We start from the raw sequence: 25,963 nt of genomic DNA on the forward strand, positions 1-25,963 counted from the left end.
CCCCGCTGTGGGGAGCCAGGCCCTCGCCAGGCGGGCAGAGGAGCCCGGCAGAGCAAACCGGGCGGTGCGCCGTCACGCTGGGAGCAGGAGAGGTGAGGCGAGGCGCGGGGCGATGAGAGCTTTTTGATTGCCCTTTTCCCAGGGCTTGCTTTGTGGGGTTGTTTTTTTCTCCACGTGCTTTAATGCTAGTGGCTGATTCACGTTTTGAAAGGAAAAAATAATTCTCACAACTTCTGTTGCCAGTCAGCTTTAAAACTGGACTTGAATTTTCTTCCTCAGAGTTAACAAAACAGACGCAACTTTTTACCAAGCTCTGGCGTGGCTGCCTGCACACAAAGCGTTTTTCATAAGCGGTTTCTTCTGATGATGAACTTTTGCTGCTTTTGTGAAGAACTGTAGCAAAAGGAACAACCTTGGCACGTGTCGCTGCATGGACAGGTGGGTCTGCTGCAGCGAGCAGCCCTCTCACATCCCTCTCGTTTCCCTGCCCCCTGATCACACCATCCAGCACTTTGAGGTACTTGAGTGAAAACATCAGTTAGATAGAGGACTGGTATGAAATACCCCTGTAATGAGACAATATATTTAAATGAACTGTATCTCAGCTGGAAGGTTTTCAACAAAGGTCTTACCTGTCGGATCCCTGGATTGCTTGAGTTTTGAGTTTATACCTGCAGGACCAGTCTTCTAGCCCCACAAAATACGATCATCTTGTCTCATAAACATCCCTATTCCAGCACAACACCTTGACTTAAGAGATCTAGGAGCAGACAGAGGAATCAAAGCTTCCTTGTGAGGTGGGAAAGGAAGGAGAACGGAGTTCTGCTGCAGCAAGGACCAAGGGGTGAATGTTCCCTGTTTGCACATGTACAAATCGCTCCATAGGGGGGTAAGTTGTGAGTCCCTGTGTACTTTACTTAGAAATCATTTCACCCCAAGGGCTTGGCTCTCCACCCCCTGTCATGGAGACTTATTAATTTAGCCATGTAGTTTCATTCTTGGCATCAGGCAAGATGCCAAAAGTCTCACAAAAAAATGTTTGTTAATTAATGTGCCAAGTCTGAACATAGACCAAAAAGTGGTCTCACTAACCTCACCTATAGACCTTAGGATGGTACGGTGGGTGTCGGGATGATAGTGACATGGAGCTGCTAATGACTGCAGGGAGGAGCAGCAATTAACTTGTTTTGTCAGCTTAATTTAGGGTAAGTCTTTAATAAGGGTGATCAGCATGTGGGATTAGCATGGCATGCCCATCTTAAATTGCAAAAGCTGGCTAGCTGTTTTAGAGCTGGCCCAGAAGCACAGGAGACAGAGGGGATTCAAATGTAGGCTGGTGTTCCTCCTTGTTTGGGACCTGTGGGCAGCCTGCCTTGTAGCAACAGGGTCCACGGACAGGCAGGAGATGTTGTGTGGGAATTGTGGTCTAGGTTGCCACCTAGAAGAAACCATATATGGGTCAGTAGCTGGTCACTTTGGTTTGGACAAGTTGTATGTATAGGGTTGGGGATGATTGCTCTGTTGTAAGGCAGTTATTTCTGTGACTTTCTTGTGTGGGAAAGGATTATTAATGTGCTCAAAAGAATGCAGAAACAAATTGCTGACCCTGGGGAAGGAGGCTTCCCTGACTTTTCCACGGCTGTCGATGGCATGTTTGTGTCCATAGCTGCCTCCATTTGATTCCCAGAATATATCAGCTGGAGCCAAAGGAAAATAGAAGTGTCTTCTTACTCTCCTTGTTCCTCTGTTTTTCAGTCAGTGCTGTATTCATAACAGTCTAGCGCTTTTTTTTTTAACTTTAGCAATTGTGACTACAGAGTTGTAGTCATACTACATACTACAATCATACTACAAGTTGTGTATATATATTAAAAAAAAATGTTGCTTCAGCACCCAGAAGCTACCTGTTAAGAGCCACACCTCCACAGAAAGAAACCCAGTCCCTGCCTCCAAGAGATCTATGTTTAAAAAAAGCTAGCTAAGCAAGTGCAAAAGAGGAAATGCTAGAGGAAAACAGCAGAGAGTTAATTACATGCTGGAGTGCCCAGGCCTACAAAAGGTCTGTCACTTGCTATTTAGGGTTAAAGCTTTCACCTGGCCCTGGGAAGCAGGGCTGTGTTGTCCTCTGACTCTGGCTCAGTGTAAGCAAGCAGCTCCTCCTGGGTCTGTCACGGTAGTACGGAAGATTAACTTGTTCCTGAAGCAGGTAGGCATGAAAGTGAGTATGGCTGATGGAGCAGGCAGCTTTAGGAGCTGAGCCAGCCTTGCTGCTGTCCCTTTCTTCTATGCCAGTTCTGACACTGCTGGTTAGCCTTTTCCTTCATAGCAGTATTAGTAAGCTCTTACCTGTTCTTACCTTTTGCTTCACAAAATTGTAGGCACTTTGTGCTTTGGGGGTTCCTACTCTTTTTCCCAAGCTGATTAAAATTGGTCAAAAACTATGAGCAGGAAAGAGTCAAATAGATATGCATGTAAGCACACGTATTTGCTATTCATGTGTGCTGTATGGCTGCCCAAGCCTGGATGCTGTGGGGAAATAGGGCTAAAAAACAAAGATGTCTGTCCATGTTGTTGGGGTTTCTTTTCATAATAGAGAAGAAATAACTTTTTAAAAGTATTCTTTTTCAAGGGGATAAGCTGGTTTAGTTAAATTTTTTTCTTCTCCCTTTTCTAGTTCTTTCTGTTAAAGCAGAGGAATAAATATCCAGAATAAAGAACAATTAGGTTAAAAGCTGGTGACAAAAAAATGTATTTAAACAAGTCTTCTGCTCAACAACCCCTCTGCCCACAAACCCCACCTCAATTCTGAAAGCTGCTTAAAAATAAGCTGTGCTGCAGTCCCCATTCCGAAGTCAAGTTTTGCCTGATGACTGTGTGAAGCCTGCTGTATTCCTGTCCACAGAACTGGAGCCTTTGTTGGAGATGAGTGGGTCAAAATTGCTTAACGTTCTCTTTATAAAAAAGTAGTTATTTCAGAAAACTGTTGTATTCTGCTGACAATGTGGCATGAACACTGCTTGAGATAACCTATGTAATTCTCTCGTAAAAGAGAAATCTTGACGCAGGCATAGGCAACTTTTACCCAATAAGCTGATACACCTGGCTATGTTTCTGTGAAGTCCAGAGAAGAGTGTGAATAGTTGTTACAAGAAACTTTGACTGATGTGTTCTTAAATGTTCCACTAAAGTAACACAGCTTTTACTTTTTGCTAGGAAGTGTTGAGTGAATCACAAGGGGTCCTGTAGCCTGCTCTCCAGCTGTTTGCTGCCCTTCACCAGATGTTCTGAGAACAAGAAACTCTTCAGTGAGACATTTCAAAGTTGCTGCCCCACTTGAAGGTAAAAGTGCTGCAGCTGTATTACCGTATCCCCACCTGTTGCATACGTACCTGGGTCAGACAGAAAGTGGAGGGGTGGGGATTTTAAAAAGTGTGATAAGACATCTTAAGGAGGGTCAGCCTGGAGCCCAGTCAACTGATAAAAGCAAGAATGCCGGTGAGTAAACAGGCGTCTGCAGGCTTGCCCAGGGCTGTAACTATTTATGGCCAAAAGAAACCATGAAGAAAGGACCTCAAGAGCTATTGCTCTACATCTTACCTGCTCTGGCTTATGAAACTCTTCCAAGAATGTTTGTGGTTGGTTCAAATTTTTCTGTATTAATTACTCAAAAGACCCAGATCTACGTTGTTCTGTACCTCTTGAGAAACTTCTTGTGACGCTGCTGTCAGAGAGGCTGTGCAGGCATCTCTCAGAGCTGAGCAGAGCGGTATGGTATGGCCTGCTGTGAGATGTCCTCCGGTCCCTGGGGCGTGTGGCAGCTAGTCTGTTTGAGATGAGGACGCGAGCCTGGTGCTGTTGTCCGAGGTCTGGAGAGCCCTTCCAGCGCCCTCGGCAGACAGACCGTGCTGTCTGAGAGCTTTTGTGGTAAGCAGTTTTAGAAGCAAACCTGGGTTGCTCTTTTGCTGCTGCCACCAGGTGGCAACAGCGCATTGCAGCCCCATGGTCCTTGCAGGAAGGCAGCAAATAGCAGCATCCACTCCTCCCAAATCCCTGTTACTCTGTTGCTGCTCTTCCCTTTCCTGCGTGGGTCATGCTGTCTGCCTCCTGCAGCCCTTCATGCCGGAGCATGAAGTGGTGCTCAAAGCCAGTAACTCAATACTGTGCACTCAGCTTTAAAGCACACATCTGTTGCTTGCAAAGCAGAAGGGAGTGGCTGGCTGGGGAGCAGGGGAGGTGGTGGCCAGTGGCTAGATCACTGGGACTCTAAGGTTTCCTGCTGTGTGGCCCAGGCCAAGTCTGGTTCAGTTTCTCATGTCTACCCTGGGTACAATAATAGCAATTCAGGCACAGCGAAGGTAAAACAGCAGAGAGTAAAATGTGTGCACAGTCAGTCACCTTCCGTGACACACAGATGGAAACAGCTGCTAAGTGACTGGGTTACGTGGTGGCTGGATGACATCAGGTCTGGCTCCTCAAATTTTTCTGTACTGCTCCGTGGAGTCATTATGGGATGTTATTTGCAGCAGCAGCTTAGGCACCTTGAGCCTGGAGAGCCCTGAAAAGTGGTAGTACTTTCATAGCATAAACAGAGCTGTGCAGCACAGTGGTTAGCCTTAGAGGGTGTGCTAGGTGTTAAGTGCTCTCCCTGAAGATAGAGTTACTTAGCAGGATAGATGGGTTAAAACTTTACTGTAAAAAGTGCAACAGAATAACTCTCTCAATGCTGCAGTGCTTGTTTGGAGAGGAGCTATTTCTAGCACCATTAGTATGCCGAGAGGCTGAAGTGGTTTTCTGTATTGTACTTCTGGAGATCAGCGACGTGGAAAAGCACTATTGCTGCATTATGCAGTTAAGCAGTAACACTATGAGAACAGAAGGAAAGTTATCTTCCTGACAAGAAGATCCTTTTGAATTTGTCACCTTCCCAAGGTATATGCTTTTGCCCAGTGCAAAGTGGAACTTTCAAGCCCTAGGAAAGAATGCACTTGTACAGAGAGAAGCAAGAGTTGGACTTTACCAGCAGTTTTCCTCTTTGCCGTGGTTTATAGTTTGCATATGGACTTGGCCACTGAGCTTCTGTATACCAGATGCTACTCAAGCTCATGCCAAAACAGTCTCTGCTTGAACTTGCAAGCTACGTTGGCAGTTTTAAATGGGGATGTTCTCCCCACTCACACTTCTTTTTGGTGAAGGTTCTGAATTGCAACAGTAAATATCTTATCTGAATTTAGCAAAGCAAAATAGTAGCAGAAAGTGCTCTAAATCAAAATTGCTCCTCTCTTTGGTGTGAGGCATAGGGCTGATTAGTTCTGCTCTACCTGGGTGCATCACAGGTACTGATAGGCATGAAGTGATTGCTTTGTTTTGGCAGTAATGTACTGCTCCGGCCCTTAAACCTTGCTCCTTGTAGGAATGCAAGGGGGAATTCAAAGAGGAATCCATACCCTTACAAGGTAGATCAGACTGAGCTGGTACTGTAGAAATCCACTTGCTTTGATGATAGCTCTTTGAGATCCCTGCTTGTACGGAGACTGCAGCAGACTGTTAAAGCTAAAGTACTTTCGTTCCTGCTTTCAGACTGTATTGCTACAAATCTTGCAATATTGACTGCATGGGGCTTGCTTTCTGCTGATATTGTGGCTCTTAAAGCTGTCTTGAGTGTTCAGCAAAGAAAAGAGCCTTTATCTCCCTATTCTGCTGGCAAAGTGGAATAAGTGAGAGTGATGCTTGCAGCTGTAAAGCTGAGAGTGCAGCTGACTCTCCTGTTGGCTCAGCATCCCTTTGCTTCTCACAGTGACTAATGCCTAAATTAAACTAGGGTTCTTCCAAGCTGAGAGCATGGAGTACTTGTTCTTCCAAGCCATGTTCCTGTCTAGTGGTAGAAGACAGTTTAAGATGATGAAGCTGAATCCTGGGCTCTTGCAGACCTCTGTGCTCTGCTGAGGCAGGAATGGATGTGGCTAGTGTCATTCCTGGAGAGATTTTAGCTTTCCTGCTAGTCTTTCCTGACTACCCTGGAAGTTGCATGCAGATGGATGGGTGGATCCCTGTTTAATTGAGTGACAAAGGATAGGTGCTGGCATACAGTTTACCCGGGGGATGGACCTGGCACTCACTGAACACTTCAAGAGAGAGTCCTGTCTGGAATCACGGACTATCTATGGAAATTAGTGTAAATGCTTCTTGAAACAGAGGACAAAATGCTCTGCTGGAACTGATAGCATGACATTATGCTTCAGTTACCTACCTGCTTTTAAACTGGAGCCACTAAATGTGGTTGAACCCGTTTGGAGTTATCCACCCAGGAAAATGAGGAGAAAGAGATGGCACTATCCAGAACTGCTGGAGGAAAGAAGATTGTTTTAATTGCCTGCCTATTGCCTGTGCAGATTGGCCAAACATCTGCTTTCTCACCCATGTCCAAATGAGGAACAGGAGTACTCAGCTATAATTCTGTTAAAACCGCAGTGTGGTCATGCTTGTGTTTACAAAGATCTCTGCAATTGAAAATGACAGCTTAACTCATTCTTCTGAGATGCCTCTGACCCCTTTTGCATTTAAGCTTTCCTCTATGAAACTTCCACTGCATCTTTCTGAAGCTTTTACTGTCTGAGCTGACCTGCTTTGTGAGGACAGCTCCAATGAGTGGGAGCCATTTTGGAGACTCCTTGGAAAGAAAACTATGGTTTCTTTTGTGTGTTGAGAACCACAGTTTCTCCAGTGGAGTAAACCCATTGTAGTGCTGATCCCTGGGTCCGAGTTCAGTATGCAAGGTCTTACAGAGAAAAAAAACCCATTCTTTCTCTCCCCAGGTGACTTGATAGCTGTTATTCCCTTGCTGACAGAAATTTTTTCTTATCAGTACATGTTTTTTATGTCATTAAACTAAAATATAATACTAAATAAAACCGATTACTAGGATGCATGTACATCAGAGAAAAGAACTCCCATGCTGTGCATCCGAGATGCCTTGTAGAAGGGAAAACTAGCAATCCATGTTTTGTTAAGGAAAGACTCTTCTTTGCTCATATTTGTCCAGAAACATTTGTAAACATGAAGATGCAGAGCTACCTGATTGAGTGCATAGTTGCTTGAATTAGGATTCTGAAAAGCTTTTTCTGTCCTCTTGTAAAGGAAGAAGGTGCAAAGCTGCCTGTTCTTTTATGCATCTTTCTGATGAGTGGCTTAGTGCTAGCATCAAACTTCTGTTTATTAATGAACACTTTCTTGGCCTCTGCTGTGTGGACCAAAGCTACCATTAACAGCTCTTTCATGTGAGTTTCTGCAAGGTTCAGTGATAATTTATGTAAATCACTTAGTCTCACACTGCAGCGGCCTGATCTCCTGGCTGCTTCTAGAACTGAAGTTCTCCTTGAATCACAAAGATTATATTTCTTCTAACAAAATGCTCTATGTATGTTAGTGCCAGCAAGAAATTTTGTGCTGCTTTGGCTTCTGTCCAGAGAAACTGGTCTGTAGTTACCAGGAAATGAGAAGTAGTACCTTGAGTGAAAATACGCCTTGGGAGTGTGCAAGAGAAATAGAGCCTAGACCCTGTGCAGGTCTGTGTGAAGCTGATTTTGCTCTGATAACTCACGATGAGCATTATCTACTTGTTTTAAATCAAGAAGTTATGCCTGTTAAATGACTCATGCTGTACATCTACCCTACTTTACGACTTCTACTAGAGGGGCACCTCTGCCCCTTAAACAACAAACGTTTGGCAGGAAGCATACAAGACGGCACGCTGGCTGCCTGTCTTCCTCACAGTGGGCTGTGAGAGATGTGCTTAACTGCTCCCAGTATCTTGGCTGTAGTGGAAAGCTCACTACCTGGGAGGGTTTCTCGCATTGCTTTCCCCTCTCCAATGCAGCCACTCTTAAATGCGTGATCTGATTGTGTGTGTGTTATTTCTCACTGTCTTTGCCACACAGAATGATGCTAAGCCACACTAACTCCCTCCCTTACAACCACTAACACTTCACTTACAATTACTGAAGTAACTATGCACTTCAGCTGAAATTAGTCACTTGAATGAGATACCTCTCTTCCCCAGAACTGTAGTTTTATGTATTTCCACTAAATTCTTTGAAAACACTTCCCCTAATTCTAGTTTCACTGATTAACCTCCTCCTTGCTGCTGAGAGACTTCAGATTTAAGCTGGCTAGAGTATTGCTGGTGTTCCTTCCCTGTATGAGCTGTGGGATACTGCACTCTTACTGCCAGTTCGTGTGCACCTTCCTCAGGTGAAATTTCTGGAATGTTAAAGGGAACTTTTAGTGCAAGTTTTCACTTAAAGTTTATTCATGTAGGTAAGTAAATATTTCACAGAATCATTTAGGTTGGAAAAGACCCTTATTCTGAAGTTCTGAAGTTCTGAAGGCCCCTTAAACAACAAACGTTTGGCAGGAAGCATACAAGACGGCACGCTGGCTGCCTGTCTTCCTCACAGTGGGCTGTGAGAGATGTGCTTAACTGCTCCCAGTATCTTGGCTGTAGTGGAAAGCTCACTACCTGGGAGGGTTTCTCGCATTGCTTTCCCCTCTCCAATGCAGCCACTCTTAAATGCGTGATCTGATTGTGTGTGTGTTATTTCTCACTGTCTTTGCCACACAGAATGATGCTAAGCCACACTAACTCCCTCCCTTACAACCACTAACACTTCACTTACAATTACTGAAGTAACTATGCACTTCAGCTGAAATTAGTCACTTGAATGAGATACCTCTCTTCCCCAGAACTGTAGTTTTATGTATTTCCACTAAATTCTTTGAAAACACTTCCCCTAATTCTAGTTTCACTGATTAACCTCCTCCTTGCTGCTGAGAGACTTCAGATTTAAGCTGGCTAGAGTATTGCTGGTGTTCCTTCCCTGTATGAGCTGTGGGATACTGCACTCTTACTGCCAGTTCGTGTGCACCTTCCTCAGGTGAAATTTCTGGAATGTTAAAGGGAACTTTTAGTGCAAGTTTTCACTTAAAGTTTATTCATGTAGGTAAGTAAATATTTCACAGAATCATTTAGGTTGGAAAAGACCCTTAAGATCATCAAGTCCAGTTTAAGCCCTTTCTTTGCTGTAAAACAAAAATATTAGAGCTGTGAGCATCTGTTGAAATTCTGAAGTGATGTAAAGCACAGCAGAGTGGTATGTGAGTGTCTTGCAAAATACAAGCAAACAGCATTGCTTATGTTGAGGTTGTTCGTCAGGCTTTTTGTGAAAAGTCATTCATCTTGCCCAATATGTAGTAGTTTTTTTTATTTTTTTCCCCCCTACCTCCTCATAATCAAATTACAAACTGAACTAGCTCAATAAGAAAGACTTCTCTGAGGTTGCAGCTTCTCTGAAGTTTTGACTTCCTCCAAAGGCTATTGGCCTCAAAAGCTACGTATTCATTTCAACACTTGACTCAGTTCAGTAGCTGGATAAAAAGTGTTCTGTGTTGTGTGTGGGGGTTGGTTTTGGTTTTTTTATTGTCTCGGAAGCTTTTCTGCATTCTAAAAACCTTTTCAACTTCATGTTTGCTAGTTTAGTTTAGCACATAAAATAGAAATAAAATTGTCTTTTTCTTTAATTGCATTTGTATGAATGTTCAAGGGGATGTACACTAGCAACATGAAGTAAAAATAACCTAGTATGTAGAAAACACCCTGGACACATTCAGATTTCTGATTTGTATTAGCTGTAGAATTGCTTAAATACACATCACTTTCCTCCTTTATAGCTGAGAAAGAAAACAGCATTGAGCTGTGTTCAGATGCAAATAAACAGGTCTTAATTCCTGCAAGTCTGAGACTCACCCTCTCTTAGAAACAAATATAAACCCAGATTAAAATCAGTGACCTCAAACAAGATTTCCTGCTTGCTGATTCTTACGTATGATTAAAATTGACTTGAATCACTTTGAAGTGGGTCCACCCTGAGCATCTTTGGCAATGGCTTTTAACATCTGGCCAGATGTTTGCTGTTGTCATGCCAGTGTGCAGTGCTAGAGTCTGATACACTGGAGGAGATGTGCAGGCTGGGCAAGAAGCAGAGCACGAAGAGCTTCTTGGCCCTTGTCGAACTGATGGTCCAAGACCTGTAGCAGATCTTTCCTGAGAGCCTGGAAAAATAACGAGGATGTGCTGTGGAGCCTAGGAAGGGACCACTAACGATGATGGTGGGGTTTTCCTTTTTCCCTAAGCAGGGGTGGGTATATGTATTGCCTCATCCCAAACATTCAGAGCAGCTACTGCACCCAACTGCCTTTCAGAGTCATGTAAACACTCTGGTTCAAAGGTTTCCGATTGAAGTAAGGGAGATGATGGAATTCAAAGTCAACAAATGTAAGTTAACCCTGCTTTGGACACCCACTTGATCAAGCTCATGTTTCAGCCAGAAGGAAGGAATTGCTTTTGTCCTGGCTATTGTACATGCCTGATTTGGATATCTCAATGTCAGGTAACAAAAAGTTGCCATCTCTTTTCTTCCCCCACCCTTTTAATTAAAGTCTCTTGCATCAAAAGTCATGAAAACTGTCATCTTAAAAGTGCTGGGAAACCCAGGCATGCTGAGCAATCATTGCTTTTGTGGAAGGATCTGTTGATTACCTTCTGTGAGCGTTTCTGTGTCTTCTACAGTGGACTAGGAAGCTCCAGATCACCACAGCTGCATTTTTATATGCAGAAACAATCTAGCGCTATAGTTTCATGGACATTTGTCTTGATGGCAAAACTGAAATTGTTTCCTTCTGCTTGTAGCTATCTTGGTTGTACTAATGCAACTCTGTCTGCAGATGTGCTTTGGATTGAAGGTTTATTGCATCTGGATGAAAAATAACCAGCCAGCTCCCTGAACCAGTCCACAGTGCCAGTGAACACAAAATTATAGCAGTGCAATTAGGAAGGACAATTTGGGAATGGGTACAAGCAGCTGGAGGTGAAGTTTGCTTTAGCTGACCCTGCTGCTGAAAAAAACAGCCTTATACTGCCCCACCAAGTAAGAGGGTAAATCTTGTTAACCAAAGCAGTCTTGAAGAAAATTTTTGTCAACAGGGAGTTCTACAAACTCCTGGGGTGTAAGGAGTGTGTAGAAACACTTTGCTGGCAGTCAGGGTGGAACTGTGCATCCTAATGGCTGAAATGCTGCATGGCATAATCAATTGCATATGAAGGAATCATGCGCTCCGAATTTGATCTGTGCAGAGACATCGGTCTACCTTCCTTGTCCGACAACTTGAAAAGACAGATTTTTTTTAAAAGCATAGTTGCTGCCCTGCCCGGCACTAGAAGCTAAGGCTGAAGAGCCCTTCTGAAAGTCAGTAAGGGTTTAATTAAAAGTAGGGCCACATTCTGGATATGCAAAATTTGAGTCTAAATCCCTTGGAGCATGTTGAGGGCATGAAGATGTGTGCAGGGTAAAGAGTCCTGCCTTGTGGTTATCAGATCCGGCAATCCATTTGCTCATGTAGGACATGTCCGTGCACCAGCACATTGTCTCGAAGCAGCAGATAAATGCATCAGAGCTCATAAATGCTGCTGAGCCAGTGCAGAAGTGCCTGCACCCGCTTCAGGCTCTTGAGATTTCAGGATCATTGCAGGCAGAGGCACCTGCCTGTCTTCATCTGTCCACGTGCGTGTTTCCTGTGCGGAAGTGTGAACTGATTCCCAAACCTTGTGGGTGATCAATCGCTAGAATGAGACAAAGGCTTATCCTCTGCCTTTGTGGCTTAGAGCTTGAAAGGGAAGAGTCCTCTTTGCTCTCTTGGGGATAGTGACCTCATTAGGTGTTTTCTGCCTTTTCTATTTTGGTGGTACAGTATGTAAATATTTTATTTGTGTTTCAAAGCAAAGCTATAGCTGTCGAACAACTTAAAACTTCTTATTTCTTCTGTGTGTCTGCCTTCTTCTTGGCTTATGAGATGATCTGTTCAGTAAAACGTGTCATTTTGAAGCAAATTAGAGGATAGGAAACCATGAAAACAGTTATATCTACTCAATTAGGTTCTTAAGCTGATGATGCAGCCTCATCAAAGTCCTAGATTTAGCTAGAAGCTGCTGTTTTACAGTGGACAGCTGGTACCTGAGTAGCAATGTTTGGTTAAACTCTTCTCAGGCAACATTTCCAGAATAAGATTCAGGAATACTGGTAGACATTCAACTTATGGTACTGCTTGCTAACATTAAATTCATGCTACAGTTTCCCCTTCAATGTGTTTGTATGTCAGTTCTGGAGTGCACTGTATCTTTGTTCTGCCTTTGTCAAAACATATATATAACAAGGAAGTTGTGTCTAGAAACAGTGGTAGTGAGCATGGCAGTGGGTTAAGAGAAGATAACTGGGTATTGGTGATAATCCATGTCAGAAACCCAAGTAATAGACTGGTTGCTAAACTTGATGCATTTAAGTCACTAGACCCGTATCCTTATGAAGGAGAACAGTCTAAAGGCTGTGGAAGGTAAGTTCACTGTGACACAGCCTCTTTCGTCTGGCATGTGACACTTGGCACTGCAAAATCCTGCTCCAGTGTGATCCTGATATGCAAGTAACACAAGAAACTGGCTTTCAGGAGGCTTTGAATCAAGCCCTTCAGAAATGAGAGAAAGGTTCAAAACGCCTCAGTATTTTGCTTGGGTTCCATTAAGCTGCTATTTCCATTTATTGTTTTCCTGTTGCAGCTGGCAAAATATTTCTGTATAAAAAGAAGCTTCTTCTAGCATCCCTGCTCCTCCTGTATGGTTTTGCAACCTAAAGCCTGACATTGTAGGTGTTTTCATAGTGGTAAGTGACAACCTCACAAACACAGAATTGAAGTATTGCTGCAAAAATCAGACAGGGAGAGGCAGTGGGGAGAAGATGGTATGTTAAAACTGGGTGAGATAATGCAGAAGAATGCCAGTGTTTTGCCAGAGCATCTTCTCTCTGAAGGGAAACCTCTTGTAGCAGGTGGGGGCTAGTGGGGTTGTTTCCCAGGCTCTCTGGCTATGAACTGTGTGTCTCTGGCATCCCTCTGCTTCTCTGAGCCCTTACTCTGCAGGTGTTTTAGAACATCAGATCTATGTGTTACAGTGTATAGTTTCTGCTGGAATTGTTGTAGGCTGTGTGAAGTGGCTGGGATTGGCACTGTGAGGTGAAACAAAACAATACCTCTGATAGAAACCAGGCTGTGTGAACACAAGGCTGGAAATGACCTCCTAGGGCACTCAGGGTTATTCTTGTGCTATTGCAGGAAATCATATTACGCAGACCCTTTCATAAGCTTAGTGTGCTCACAATTAGCACAATTAGTTGCTTCCACTGCAACTGTTAAAAGGCCCTTCCAGAGACTTACTTATCTAATGGTTAAACTATTTAATATTGAGCATAAGCTGTCCACATTTAGACTATTGCTGTGTTCTCACTGATGTGGTTTCTCCAGGGTTTGCTTCCACTTGATGTACTTATAAAATGTAGTCATATCACTGTGGTCCCCTGGTTTTACTAAACGAATGCTCCGAGCTGTTTTGGTCACCCCATTGGAGATAGGCAGAAGCTGTGGTGTGGATCCTGTTGTTCCAGCCAGAACACTGTCATGCTAGTAATAGCTACACTGTGAACAGTGGTTTTGGGTGATATAAGCTGTTTCTGCACTGTTTCCTGGTACTCTTTTGCCACAAGGGTTTTTCCAGTATAGATCTAGCCTCTAAGTGTTGTAGCCTAAACGTACTATGGAAAAAGGGGCTCAGATTACACTGGCAGCTCTTTGGATTGTAACACCCTGGTCTTTTGCAGTCAGCTGAGCACTGTATGCTGTGGTTTCATCTATTTTTACTTATAGGGGTATCTTTCAGTGTGAAGCTGTATTTTTAGTGTGTAAATAATATAGGTAGAATACCATGCACTTTTTTTTATACAAGGTTTGGTTTATTATACACAGCCTTCACGTTTCTAGTTTTTGTGTCTTTGCTGCAGGGTGGAAGTTGAGGGGGTGCTGCATGCTGTGACAGTCGGGCAGGGAATACATGGGATGGGTTTGGCACCTGTGGAGAGCTGGAAGGCACTGTGGCACTTGCATATTTGCCAGAGTTCTTGGAAACATTATCATTAGTTAAGCAATACTGATATTTAAGCACTCGTCTTTGTTTCAGAGCTCTACTGAATAGGGGCAGTTTAAATAGGACTAATGTTTCAAGCTGTCAGCTGCTGCAGGAAGCTAAGATGTAATTTTTAATGATTTTTCAGACCATCAGGTGCACTCTGCAGAGAAGGGGTGGGTTAGGGATGGGCAGTAGCACAGGATCTCTGGAGTCTTGATTTCAGCTTCTATGGGACAGGCCCCTGTCTATAGTGACTATATTTAAATTTGAGGAAGGCTAGTGGATAAAAACAAATTTCTGAGAGAATCTTTGAGCAAATACTGCTGGTGCTGAAGATGCACAGTCACTATTGCCATCTTAACATGATCATCTCAAGCTTAGCCAGGGGTCCCCACCTGACTACTGCTGCATACACGTACCTCTCCTTAACCCTGCTCATTTCCCAGAAGACGACAGCTCAGAAAGAGGATCTGTCGCTGGAGGGAAAACAGGCTTTACCGCATCCCCCCTCCCAATGCAGCAAAACACTCTCCAGCAATCCACTTAATGGCAGACCAAAACATACACTCTGTGTTAAGCCTGCGTGCGAGTTGTGTGTTGGATGCTGGCCAGAGTATTTGATACATCATATAATAAGGCTTTTTCATGCAGTTCATTTGTTCCTTTTTATTACTCAATTTTGAGACTGGCAGTGGTGCAGGTTGTGCTTGGGGTTTTATTGTGATCAACACCTTGGAGAGCTGTACTTGCCTCTGTCTTTTCTCAAAGGCGACAAGCAAGAGATGGCAACCTCTTGCTTCTGACCTCCTTTTGGAAAGGTTGTATTTTGAACATGCTGCATACCCAGTTGTTAATCTACAAATTGTTATTTGAGGAGAATTTGTGCTTGGGCTGGTAGAATTTCTTGTCTGCAGGAAACTTCTATTTCTAAAACTTCTTTTGTTTCAAATCATAACACAAAAAGCCAACTCAATAGAGTTGAAATGGCATCACACACACACGGAAAAAAGGTTGAGCATTGTGGCATCAATACGCTAATGTTGCAACAAGTTGATGTTGAAATTAATTTCTAAGTATGTTGGAACTAATTGAAATGTTTTCCTTAAACTTTATATGTTAGTTTTCTTAACACACTGAGATGAAATGGACATGGTCCTGCAAAACACTTCATTCTGGACAAACTACTTCCTATCAGCAAACCCATTTCATTTTTTTTAACCAGACTACTCATAGTTTGGGAGAATGCAAGCACCACTTGCTTTAGCCCTGAGCCATAGCTCTCTTTGTTAATCACCTCCACCGTTTAGGATTGAACTGGTGTGACTAGCCCACTGTTGAAGTATGACGTCCTGCAGTTGCCCAACTCGGGTACCATCTGAAAATGCCTGGCCAACATCAACTCTGCAAAAGCCACCACAGGAATTCACCAGGAGCTGTTCCTATTTCAGCAGTGCATTCATCGCTGTCTGTTACATGGGGTAACCTGGTCCAGAAATTATGCTCCTACTCTCACGCCAAAGATGAGTCCTTGAACGAAGCCCCTGCGCACTTGCAGTAGAATAACAAAGAACCTCCTTAAGAGAGAAGAAAGGGGAGGAGAAAGCATTGCTCTCTGGCTATAGCAACCCCACCTCCCGGTTATTTCATCTTCCTTACAAGGCTAAAGCTAGAAGCTTTCCTCTGCTGCCTGGGTCACTTAAAAGCAGCAGAGCAAGCCCTGAGGATCCCAGTGGAGTGCAGCCAGGATGCGAGGCTGATGGAGATGGGAAAGGAGGCACTGGCGTGAGCCCTGCAGAGAGCACAGCTGAGAAGGCTGGTGCTCTCCAGAGGAGAAGTGTGACAGTATCCTATGAATCCTAAACCAGGTGTTCATTGATGCAGATCTTCCAAAGAAACATGAAACCAAACCCAAAAAGAAATCACTGAGGGGGAAAAAGTGCAACATGAGAGGTAAATATATTTTTCATTGGGAAAAACAAAAATAACTGGCTTTATTTCATTTGGAAATCGTTATTGTAAGTAGATGTCTAAAACTAGGGACTGAAAAATACATTTACTAACATCTGAATAAAGACTTTGGTCTGACTCCAACTTCAAAAGCAGCACTGGGTTAAAAAGTCAGATCAACAGATGAATTCAGGTGCCTCTGAAGAAATTTTTTTAATTCACACCTGAAAACTTTCTTAAAATCTGCTTTTCTGTTTTGCTCTCTCTGCTATTGCTAAAGGGTTTTGAGAAGTAGTATGCATGTTGCTTGGGGGAAAAAAAAAGAGAAAAAGAGTGGCAGAACCAAAACCTAAACTGAGAATGTGGTAAACTGCCTCCAGCGAGACATTTCAAATGCTTCCGTACCTCTGTTCTTGCATTAGTGCCATTTCTTCAGAAAGATCCATGACCTACTGAGCTGGAATGTCTGTTGACATCTGGTTGAGGTTACTGTAGCTGGTATTTGAGATTCAGTTTTTTCCAGTTTAATTGAAACAAGCTGAGATTGTCTACACATTCTATGAATTGTTTCCACACTCTGACCATCTAGTCTCTCTGAAGGGTAATTCTAGGACTGCTGAATCTGAACTGGAAAAGAGGAAACACCTTGATAGTTCAAAACTGCAGCCCTTCCGAGGGTCATGCTGCCAGTGAAAGTCAGAGCGGCTGAAAGGTGGAAGACTTTGCCCTTTGTCTGTAAGATGCACCGAGACAGATGTTTTGCAAATATGATACTACTGACTTTAGCGTAACTGTAAGATATAATACTTGGGCTTCTGATTTACATCTTTGTAATGCTAGAGGACTTACAGATGCTTTTATTCACCAGGTAAAATGAAAAACTGGCCTTTTGAGAATAGCTGCTGGGAGCTGTGACAAACCAAGAGACCAGAGGATTACTACACAGCTCCTGCAGATTCTCATCTAAGGCATTGGCTCAGCCTTCCAGCAAGTGTATGCTGAGGTGTGAGTTCAGCAGCCAAGGATGGAAGTGCTACGCCGTTCCTCAGTCTTTGCTGCAGAGGTGATGGAGGTTTTTGACAGGTCTCCCACTGACAAGGAGCTTGTGTCCCAAGCCAAGGCTCTCTGCAGAGACTACATAAATTCGAGGCTAATTCGAGCGGGTGTCAGCTGGAGCAAACCTGAGTACAATGCACCAGTACCTGGCGGTAAGCTGGCTGAGGTGTCCACCATACTGCTGCGACTAGGTAAGTCCCTGCGGGTATAGGTGGGAACTGAAACTATATGGAGCAATTCAGACCAGACTAAAGTTTCTGGAACTGATGAGTGCCAAGAGGCTTTTCATGTGATGATATAGAGGTTTTTCTTCTCTGCTTTGGGCATTTAGATTTGTTTTTGATGATCTTCCCTAAACAGCTCCTTTACTTGCATTTCCTCAGTCCCTTGGAGCACTGCTCAGCACAGTGTTTCTGCAGAGCTACTTTTTTCTGAGGACTTGCAACAACTTAAAAGCATGATGCAGTCCAAGAAAGCCCAACAGCAAACTAATTTTATCTGCAGAAGACTCCAGCTGTGTAACAGTTTTCACAGTAGTTTCGGTAGTCTTTCTCAGCTTGGCATTTTAACAGGTCTTGCAGTGTTTTCTCCAGACGTGGGTGACTTGGCTGCCATGATGCAACCTAAGCTGGCATCTTAGTAGAGTACTGCTACCTCTAGACTTGGGCTTCATCAGTTGCTCACCCAGCTGTGAGGACGTTTAATTTGAGGGTAGTTGCTTAGACCATGTGCATTGGAGATTTTATAAAAGCTGCTTTTCAATGACAGTGTGTTGACAGTGTGTTTAATTGTCCTTTGCCTACCTTAATCATTCATCAGGACATGAGTTTTCTTGTGTTTTGTTGGAGCAAGGAGGAGTTGGCTGATGTTGCCTGGCATACACTGCCATTCAGTGCCCAAACTAGCCAGCTCCGCTCACGGCCAGGTGACTGCCAAGGCTGCAGGGAGAGTGATTTGAAGGTTATGCCTGTAGGCTGCTACATGAAGACATGCTCTGGAGTTGTGCTTGTACCAGGAGAACCTTCTAAATGCTGACAGTTGCCTGGCCTTTTCTTTAGGTTTTGGCCTCCTGCGTGCTCAAGTCTAGCTGTTTGTCTTTTGGGATCCCAACACCCTCATTCTTGGAAGTTGCTTCCAACATCCCTCTTTGCCTGCAGGCTGTATATTAGTTCAGATCTGGCTTGGAAACTACCACTAGCATTTGCATCTGATTTAATTACACCAAAGTTCAAATAAGTCTGGTGAAGTAACATTTAGCTGTGCCTAACAAACTCAGGAGCAGGCTGGTCTCCCCGCTTTCTCCCCTTTCTTTCTACTTCTGTTTGATATTATTCCAAATTTCTTTTTAAGGCATAGCTGTGTTTCTTTTAACTGACTTTTTTTCGTTCATTCTTTTTCACTTTTTCTCTCCTATGCTGACTTTACTTCTATTTTTGTTTCCAGTGGTTGTTTGGTCTTTGGGGTTTTTTTTTGTTCTTCTGTCAATCTCACTGCCTCTTTGTCCTCCATTTCTTCTCCGCCTGACTTGGCGGTTGAGATTTGTTTGCTTTCAACCAGATCTTCTGTGGGTGGCCAGGAGCATGTTAAAGGGCAAGCAGGTGGCAGACTGGATCTGAAGGCGTCTCCTGGATGACTCTCCTGTTACTTATTCGTGTCCAGATGGAAAGATTTGGCTGATAGTCCCAGGAACTTGGTGCCTTCTCTGAGCAAATCTGTTTGGAGAGCACCATGTGGTACCAATGCAACAAGAAGGGTGAGCAGTCCTCCTTATTAGGATGAAGAGTTGTTTCCATCCTGTTTGTTCAGAAACTCTGCCTGCCACATGGCCTGTCCCTTTCTTTTCCCCTTCGCTGCTATAACCAGTACAAGGCCGAGTGGTATCCAGCCACCTGCCAGGAACAGTAGTCCTTAGCTGCTTACTAAGCAGTGCAAAAAGCCAGATCAGTTTTTTCTCCATGGTAGTACTGAGAAGCCTGTAGAGATAAGAAGTTGGAGTATTTCCTAGCCCTCTTGCATGTAGGGAGTCCAATGAACTGGCTGGTGGGCCAGCAGAGGTGCTGGGCACAGGTGATGCAGTTGCAGTCTTGGGGAGTGAAAGCCCATCAGCTCAGTGAGGCTTAGCAGCTAATTAGTGCAATTAATGAGTCAGAGGTGGCAAAACCTAATGAGACACTGCAGATCAACCTGCTGTATGTGTCAGAGGTCTGGTTTATTTGAACTTGTCTATTCTGTGGCCAAGACCCAGGCAAGTGCCCTTTCACCACTGCACTGAGCTTCTGCATGTGGGAACTGTCACTGCTGCCCTCCTTGTTCCTCCATGATTACTGGAGGGAGGAGGAGAAGCACAGAAATTGCTCTAAATGTTGCAAAGTGTGCAGCTGGGCATCTGAACATGGACACTGAAGACTGCCACCAATGTAACATGCTGCTGGAGAGGTCCTGGGGCTGCCAGGGCGAGGAGTCTCCATGAGCCTGGGACTGCTTTCCTGTGCTCTTCTTCCCCTGCCCGCTTTTGTCTGCTCTGTGCATTGCTGCAGGGCAGGGCCCGCTTTAGCAGCATGTGTGCCTCCAACCAAAACCTGATCTCATCTGGGGCCTCCAGGCACTGCTTGTTAAAAGCTGTAACAGTGGCAGGCTACCAAGTGCTGATCCCAGCCTCCCATGCCTCCCTCTCAGCTAACCACCGGCAGGGCTATCCCCATTTCCTTGCATTCACAGGGAAGCCTGTGTGCTCCCTGCAAGGAGAAAACAGATGTTGAGTAGTGCAAGTAATGTTTCCTCTTATCAGGGTTGACCATGTGTTGGCAGGGTTTCCTCTTGCCATCAAATTGTGTGGGAGAGTCACACACAAAGGGCCCGGAGAGCTCATCTGTGGAATTCTGTAGGGCTGGGCTTTGCCTGTGCTGTGTGCCAGTGACCAGTTAGATGAATTAAGGTCCAGTGACATGACTGATAAAGCTAATGACTCTATAACAAGCTCCTGACTAGGGTGTCATCTTCCTCTTCAGTCCTCATCTAAATGAAATTTTCAGGAGGATCAGTTGCCCCAGTTGCAAGTCATCTGGGTCTTGCAGTAGGACATAAAGCTGTTGTGACAGCTCTCCTGTTCCTCTGGGTGCTCCAGAGCACCCTTGTGCAGGAGAAGGATGCAGAGTGTCCTTCTAAATCTAAACCAAATAGGACTCTCCATGCACAAAGGGCCTTGGTCCCATGCAATGTTTGCATTGTGTAATGCTTCTACAGCAGCTGTGCAACCCTCATTAAGTATCTGTGAACCCCTATAGAGAGATAAATCCATTGGAAACTGGGCTTTATTAATTCTACTGCTCAAAAATGGTTTGTTTTGCTACAGAGGAAAAGCATTGCTGCTGTTGCCCAAGCTCCATAGCACAAACCTGTGGGAGGAGGTTCCCTGCTTGTCCTTGGTATTTCCGTCTTGGTCTTCAAGCTAGCCTAACACCTCCAACCATTTCCCAGCTGGGGAGAAAACAACCTGGAGGTTAAAGCATGTGTCTGTGTATGTCAGGAGCCTTGTTGCTGAGGAGTCAGCCAGGCAAATGAATGTCTCTTTAACCATTTGGAGGAGAGAAAGAAGTCCAGATTGTCACTCAGTGCCTGCGTGAGCGTAAAATAGCTGAGCTGATAGTCTCTTTGCTCAATTAATGTTGTGCAGCTCTGGGTGGATCCTTGGCTTTCATCAGCCTCCAGCATTCTTTAGTCGCTCTCATCTTGAGGCTTTTTTGTACAAGTCTGATGGGGTGTTGAGAAAGGGTGTATCTCTCAAAAGCTTACGTAGAGGTACATGCCTCCTTTTCGCTTCTGAAGAATAATGAGATGGCTTTGCTTATCTGAGGCCTGCCTCCTGTGTTGGAGGAAAGGCAGGCATCCAGCCTGGGAACATCATTTATATCGGGGATTACTGCAGCCACACCACTGGTACAGGGCCACTGCCTGTCCCCACTCCCTTTAGAAGTCCCAGGCACAGGGGATATTAGGAAAGCATGGTGCAGGTGGCAGGGGGTTGCATCTAAATGACCCTAAGTGCTCTGCTGCCTGTTTAAAATAAGATGGAGCTGGGGTTAAGTCTCTTCGACTGGAGGAATATGTGGGGTGGCCCCAGCTGTAATTCCTACATGGTGAGAGCAGGACTTGGTGTTCTGCATGCTGACGCCTGACTGTTTGTTTCCAGGGGATGAGCTGGAATACATTCGCCCCAACGTCTACCGGAATATCGCCCGCCAATTGAACATCTCGCTGCACTCGGAGACAGTGGTGACGGATGCCTTCCTGGCAGTAGCTGCGCAGATTTTCACTGCAGGTACTGTGCCCTGACAGATACACAGACAGGGCTGGGCAGAAAGGAACAGGATAGAGCCACCTCTCTCAGAGAAGGCATGTTTCTGGGATGGCCTGCAAGGTGGGGCATAGTTTCTGAAAGGGCTGTGGGCAGTTTGGCAGTGTGCCCTGCTTTAATGATTTAATGAGAGCTCCTCTATGCTCTGTTGTTCTGGCCGGGAAATGCCCTGTTTTATTATATCCTCCTGGCAGGTTCTTGCTCATTCTAGAAGGCATCTCCTGCCCTTCCTCATTAGGAGGTGGTGTTACCTCATTGCACAGGGAGGTCACTCATTCCAAGCTCCTTTGCTCACCATTGGCAACTGGAGAAGATTCATTACATGGGAGTTTCCCTTGTTCCAGCTCATGCTGCTGATGCTAGGAGCCAGAACCAAATCATCACAAGGGAGTTCCTCTCTTTCTGGCTTCCTTTTCCCCAGCAATAGCCAGAACTGCAATGGAGCCTGCTGCTTCCAGTTGTTGCTTCTACTTTCTCATACTCAGAGAGACAGGAGCCTCGGCCCTCAAGGCTAGCTGTTCCAGACAAGCGGTTGCTTTGAGCTTTCTCACTGCTTAGACATGAATGTTCTTCTGCTTCTGTTTGGCTCATCCCAGAGATGATAGAGACGTAGATTTACATCAGGCAAGTCCTGACACGATTGTAGGTTTTCTGCAGTGTCTTGTTGTGTTGTCCATGGAAGGGACAGTAGGTGTTAGAGACTGGAAACAAACAAAAAAAACCAACAAAAAAGAAGGGAAAAGACAAAGACAGCTACTTGCTAACAGCATAGTAGCGTGAAAACACTGGATCCAGTGACATTGACATGGGAAGTGTCACAGGAGGCAGTGATTCTTGTTACTTTGGGAGTAGTTGGTACACGATAGAAGTCCAGGTTTCTGTTGTACTTTCAAATAGGCTTCCTCACTCAAACCCTTTTTATCTTCACAATTGGTGATGTATCTTTATGCGTATGAACTGCATGGGAACCACTGACACCCTAGAGAAGCCCTGTGCTGACATCCTGGACTTCAGATCTGAAGTGTGTTGTGGTGGAGAGCACAGATCCTCTCCAGAATCACAACAGATGACAAAATAGATCTGAGAGAGACTGCAAAAGCATGGCTCTCAGCAGGTCTAGTAGGGCAGATTTACTCCCCAGATCAGGGAAACTGAAGCTGTGCCATAAGAAATGGATAGAATTGGATTCTGTAGCTAGTAGTGCAGCCCTTGGCATCCTTTCAGAGCATGCCTGGAATGCAGATTGCCTTTGCACTGGGCTGACTTGGGAGGCCGTATGGGCTCAGAAAGAAAGAGCTAGGCAAGTATGGCAGGAATGTCTGAGTGTGGCTGTGTTCAAAGTTCAGGTGCCCTGTCTTGTCACTTAGTGCTGAGCCTTACTTGCATCAAGGCTTACAGAAAAATGAAGATCAAGTTTGCAGGCTCAGGTATTTGTATTGCAGGTAAGTAGGTTATCTTCTTAGATGACTATAGCTAACTACATCAGAACTGGCCTACCTCCAAAGCTGAAGTGACACAGGGAATTAAGCCAGAAAGGTGGGTGGCTGCAGGTGGAGCAGACTGTGCGTGCTGCTATGCTGCATAAACATGATGGAGGAAACAGGAGAAAGCCCTGCTGGCTTCTGGGAGTCCTGCTCTCGCTGGTGTATATTGACAGATTCATTGAGAGCCGCATTTTTTGGAGTTCTTCAACTTCTCAGTTCAGGAGTCAAGTGAAAAGTGTGGATGGTTTAAAATGTTTCTGTTGAAAGTAAAGCTAGAAATTGTAACTCTTGGTTCTAAACTTGGGGTTTTCAGGGTAGTAAGAATGAGATCTGGACTCAACCCTTTGAGGCTGGCAATGCTAGAGACTTTGGGAACATGGTAGAAGCCCAGGCTCAAGCTCTGTTGTTAGTTCTGCCCCTTATCTGGGGACACCGTGCTGCATAAATGGCTGGCAGTTGGCTGGCTGCACATGGGGTGGATTCAAACCTTCCTGGTGCTCTGTATGCTCTTGTTTTTTCTTCTTTCTCATCTCTGCCTCAGAGCAACTAACAGGATAACCTGTGAGCATGAAGCTGGGGTTGTGTATTCAATTGCTTTTATCAATTCATTGTTGTAATTTCTCTTGCTAGAAGGCTGCTGAGAGGCAGAGGGGGGGGAGTTTGCTGATTTTTAATGTTCCTGGATCTCAACTGCAGTCTCAAGACTTAGTATTTAATGCTAAATACAGCAAATCAGAGTTGGCTGTGGCAGCCAGACACTCATTCCTAATTTTTTTCATAGTTCAGAGGAAAGAGGCTCTCATTGAGCAAAGGAAACCAGAGATTCAAGTGCAGTCTGAGTTTTCATGCTAATTGCCAATGACTAAAGCATCTCAGCGTGTTTTTCACTGTCCAGTTTATTAAGAAAACAGCTACAGTCTGGCACTGCAATGCCTAGACAGTCTGGGGAGCCCCATTAGTCACTCGCAATGCCTTTCCAGCAAGAGGGTGGGGGATTTTGACCCTATCTTGCTGGAGAGGTTTTCTCCTTAATCTTTTACATGGCCTTCTTCCACACTCTGGTCTGGTTTTGAGTCTTTACACTGTAGCTCTGGCTGTGCTCACTTCCTGCCCACACTGTCTGCAAGTCTTGACTAAGCACAATCCCTAGATGGACCTCTCAAGAAGGCAAAACTGAGGACATCTGGCATCTTTGTTGGTCCCACTGCATGGGTACGTTGTGCCATATTCAACTTCAGAGCATTGTCTATTCCAGTTATCTCAGGTTTGGCTCTTCTCTGGTGTAGCAAGGACAGCTTGAATCCCAATTACGGCAAGATTAACAGCTGAGAATATAGGCAGAAGGTGAGCAGGTCACAGAGCATGGTAAGGTGCAAGCTGTATTTTGCTTCTCTGTTTCCATACAACCTGTTAGTTATTCAGGGTGAGGAAAGCCCATCTGTGTGGAGACTGGCACCGCAGAGCCCTGACTTGCTTTGGATGTTGAAGGATCTGCAGCAGCATCACCTCTGTGACAATACCACTGGTTCTGGTGTGGGGTCCAAAGCTGCTCTGCAGCCAGCAGGAAACTTTCCACTGACTTTAACAGCCGTTGGATTGGGCCTGGCTGAGCTGGCATTTACATTAGCTGTTTAAATAAATCCCAGAAGGCAGGGGTCACTTGTTGGAAAAACAGAAGAAGAAAAGGGAGGTGCATTTTCCTTTCCTAAGGGAAACCGTTTCCTCCAGTTGGTAAGAGCTGCTAGGCATGAGGGCTCTCTCAAAGCTTTCATCCTGGTTTTGTATTGTTTTAAGTGCTCATTAGTTTTTAATCAAGAGTGCTTGGGCTGAAGTGAACCCTGTACAACAGGAATGCATGGTTAATGGGTTCTAGGGAGAAAATACTTTCCCCTGCAGGGCAAATGCTGTTAGAAATGCATCCCACTGCTTCCTCGTCGCTTAGGCCTTATGAGTTGAGCTTCCTGCCTTGCGCATGTCCTTCTTGGCTTCTTTCTCTCCACCAGAGGAAAGTATATTGTGTCTGGCTGTGTCCTCCCAGCTGTTGAAATGTAGCACTTGATCATGTTTCTCTTAGGTCTGATTTGAAAGTCAGGCTTTGATGCTGAGTGGAGCAGAGAGAAGTTTATTTGAGTAACCTTGGATAGTGTGGTGCTCTGAGACTCTGTACAGTCGCGTCTCGTGGCTTCTTGAGCTCTCCCCTGGGGCAGGCAAGCTGATGTGCAGCAGGAATGTTTCAAGAGCAGTCCTCTCCTGCTAATTCATTTTCCCCTGGGCTCACCAGTGTTTACATACCTTCAGCTCCATGACTGGCCTTGAGTCTGCAACTTGTATTTCTTACTTTTTAAAATGCCTTCTAAGCAGCTTTTCACATTTTCCGTGTCCTTTTGTTCTATCTCTGTGAGCAGAAGTTTCAGAGCTTTCTCTGTTTTGAACACTCCTTTATGGACCAGTTTTCCATTCCCTCTTGTCGTTAGCTCCTGTGCATGCTAGTCCACACAGTGGGAAGCTGGGAATGATTGTTTCTCTTGGCGATGAGTGCCCGTTTCACCCAATGTGGAGGGCAGCCAGACCTTTTGAGGAATTTGGAGCAAGACAATGTGTCTTCTCTGCTCATGTGCACTGGCCAGATGCAATTCCAGCTTATGCCAAGGGATGCATCAAGCTAGTGTCACCTTGACCCTGGCCTGGACATCACAGGGGCGAAGGCACTGCCCTCCCAGTAGACTGTGCTCCTCTACCCCTGCCAAGGGAATCCTTGAGAGAGAAAAGTTAATGGAGCTGGTGTCCTGGAAAAGCATAGATGGGGCTGCTGTGGCCTGTTCCCCTGCGCTGCCTGGGGCTGGGCGGCTGCTGGAGCCCTCCTGGGGCAGAGGGACTGGCCACAGGCATGGCCCAGCTTTGGTCTAGAGCAGCTGTTAGAGGTGTCTGCTCTTCCCTTGCTTCAGGCCTCCCCTACAACATCTTATGCGAACAAGAGCATAAGCTGTGCCCTGCTGTCTTGGGTGAGGAGCCCAGCCAGCTGTGTCTATCTTCTGCCTCCAGCAGTGGCAATAGGAGGGTCCGTGC

General features: G+C 45.0%; 1 protein-coding gene across 1 annotated transcript in view; it reads left to right on the forward strand.

Moving 5' to 3' along the window:
• The first annotated feature begins 846 nt into the window (after positions 1–846).
• The window catches only part of BOK (BOK, BCL2 family apoptosis regulator), a 34,377-nt gene continuing 9,260 nt past the window's right edge, over positions 847–25,963 (forward strand). Inside the window, exons 1-5 of the mRNA XM_009284230.1 lie at positions 847–889; positions 3,214–3,339; positions 15,364–16,006; positions 16,872–17,250; positions 21,249–21,377. Coding sequence (XP_009282505.1) covers positions 17,028–17,250; positions 21,249–21,377 — 352 coding nt within the window. The 5' untranslated portion in view covers positions 847–889; positions 3,214–3,339; positions 15,364–16,006; positions 16,872–17,027. The remainder of the gene's footprint in view (positions 890–3,213; positions 3,340–15,363; positions 16,007–16,871; positions 17,251–21,248; positions 21,378–25,963) is intronic.

Source organism: Aptenodytes forsteri, unplaced genomic scaffold, assembly GCF_000699145.1.
Source record: "Aptenodytes forsteri isolate BGI_AS27 unplaced genomic scaffold, ASM69914v1 Scaffold647, whole genome shotgun sequence".
In the NCBI taxonomy this organism is placed as follows: domain Eukaryota; kingdom Metazoa; phylum Chordata; class Aves; order Sphenisciformes; family Spheniscidae; genus Aptenodytes; species Aptenodytes forsteri.